The sequence below is a fragment of the Cynoglossus semilaevis genome, chromosome 4 (assembly GCF_000523025.1).
Source record: "Cynoglossus semilaevis isolate Cse_v1.0 chromosome 4, Cse_v1.0, whole genome shotgun sequence".
Classification (NCBI taxonomy): Eukaryota; Metazoa; Chordata; class Actinopteri; order Pleuronectiformes; family Cynoglossidae; genus Cynoglossus; species Cynoglossus semilaevis.
Window position 1 is genome coordinate 3,056,297 of NC_024310.1, and position 1,832 is coordinate 3,058,128.

General features: G+C 44.9%; 1 protein-coding gene across 7 annotated transcripts in view; it reads left to right on the plus strand.

The window, feature by feature from the left end:
- Positions 1-146: 146 nt before the first annotated feature.
- The window catches only part of sik3 (SIK family kinase 3), a 26,305-nt gene continuing 24,619 nt past the window's right edge, over positions 147-1,832 (plus strand). For 3 of the 7 annotated variants that reach the window (XM_025055336.1, XM_025055338.1, XM_025055339.1), the window contains exon 1: positions 149-513. In XM_025055336.1, the coding sequence (XP_024911104.1) occupies positions 175-513 (339 nt within the window). In that variant the 5' untranslated portion in view covers positions 149-174. Of the gene's footprint in view, positions 514-1,832 lie in introns of all 7 variants that reach the window. The other 4 variants (XM_025055334.1, XM_025055337.1, XM_025055340.1 and 1 more) reach the window with 3 other exon arrangements.

The following is a 1,832-nucleotide window of genomic DNA, read 5'->3' on the forward strand; positions in this document are numbered from 1 at the left end:
CTGAATCATGGGAACCGGAATGATAATGCGCACTTCGCTGTCGTCTAGGCAACCACTACACGTTTCAGTGGATGAAGTCATTTGTTACGCCGATCGTTCCCATGGTTACATCCTAGAGAGGGCGCTGCGGAGGAGCTTTCACGTCATATGACGCAGGGCGGGGGCGTGTCCGAGATGCGCGCTGCGCAAGGCTGCTTGTTGTTCCCGCAGAGAGGCGAGAAGATGGCGGCCGTGTCAAGCGGAGGTGCTGCTGGGTCCACTGCGGCCGGGATTACGCACCCTGCCCGACCGACCCACGCAGTAATAGGCTCCCAGAACCGAGCCCAGCCATCCTCCGGGATTAGCCACTCCAGTCGCACCGGCACGACCACTGGGTGCATCACCAATCCTGGGCACTCTTCGGCCACCAGGCCCCCCCCAGCCCGAGTGGGCCACTATGAAATTGAGCGGACCATCGGCAAGGGGAATTTCGCGGTTGTTAAACTAGCCACGCACATCATTACCAAAGCAAAGGTAAGTCGACAGATACACAAGCATTGAAGGTAAATAAATAGAAGCTGTCATTGTGTTATTTTGAGCTTATTCCACCATTTACTCGAGATGACGCTGGGGCCTTTCAGGCACTAGGGAGACAACGGCCAGCTCGCTTTGGTGACACCGCTCCTCGGTTGTAGGAGGGGGGATACGTTCGACACGGGGCATCACCTCCGGCTGTTGGAGAGAAAGGCTTTTAACGTCAAAATTTTGCATACACCACATTCATTTAACCTTTTAGTCGTTTTAACGGACCATCATATAGACCTGGGGTTAACGTGTGGCAGAGGACGGAGAGAAGGGTATTGACGAAGATGAAAAAGGGGGAGACAGAACGTTCCAACTGAAGCAACTAGCCTAGCTTCGATGCTAATTAGCTATTTAGTTAAAGACAGTGGCTTTACAGGCGTTCAGCGGGGCAAGTACTTGTTTGTAGTTTGTAGTTTGTAGTCTTAAAAACCGCACATGAACAAAAACATTTAAAGTTAGTGTATATAAGGTTAGCATGAACTTACAAAAGTACCTCAAGGCAATTAAGGCAGACTTGTAAACTTCGACCCTGGAGCTAGCACGAATGTTTATTTTTTGATGATATATTTTGGCAAAATACAACTTTACTTCACTTTTCATTTTGTCTATAGGTCTCGGCTAAATTTCTAGGCCAAACGCCGAATTGACAGTCATTCAGACTTAAAGTATTGTGTACAGACGTGGTCAGTCATTCAGACTTAAAGTATTGTGTAGAAATATAGAATTTTGTTAATTAGACATAATTTTGCAGCACACTGTATGTCACTTTTGCCACTAGTATAGACAATTTATATTCATAATGAGTGGATGTATTGTGTTGAGGTGTTGAACGAGTCAGCTCTATGTTGAATGTGTAACTGTGATTGTTCTGTTTTTCTCAGGCATTGAAAGTGGTAATTACAGTGTTTTTGGTATTTGGAGGGATTAGATTTTGCTTGCATGTTGTCAGCATAAAAAAACAAAACAGAGTGACAAATCACTCATGGGGGTGTCCCATCTGATGCCTGAGCATTGTCATGACAAATTCTACCATTTTGATTTGACGATAAAAGTAAGACTCTGGGAGATGGTAATGATATTTAGAATCAGGGCTGTTGTGGTGAACAGAAGTTTGCTTCTTATCTGCTTGCCTTTGAACTAAGTCTAAGGTCAGACTACATGGTCTATAGACATCTTTTATGCTGTTGGTATGTTGTGGATGGTTTGCAATCTTTAATGCTTGAATTTCTTTTGGCCTTATTGTGTTATTGAAATTCTGTAGGTATTTA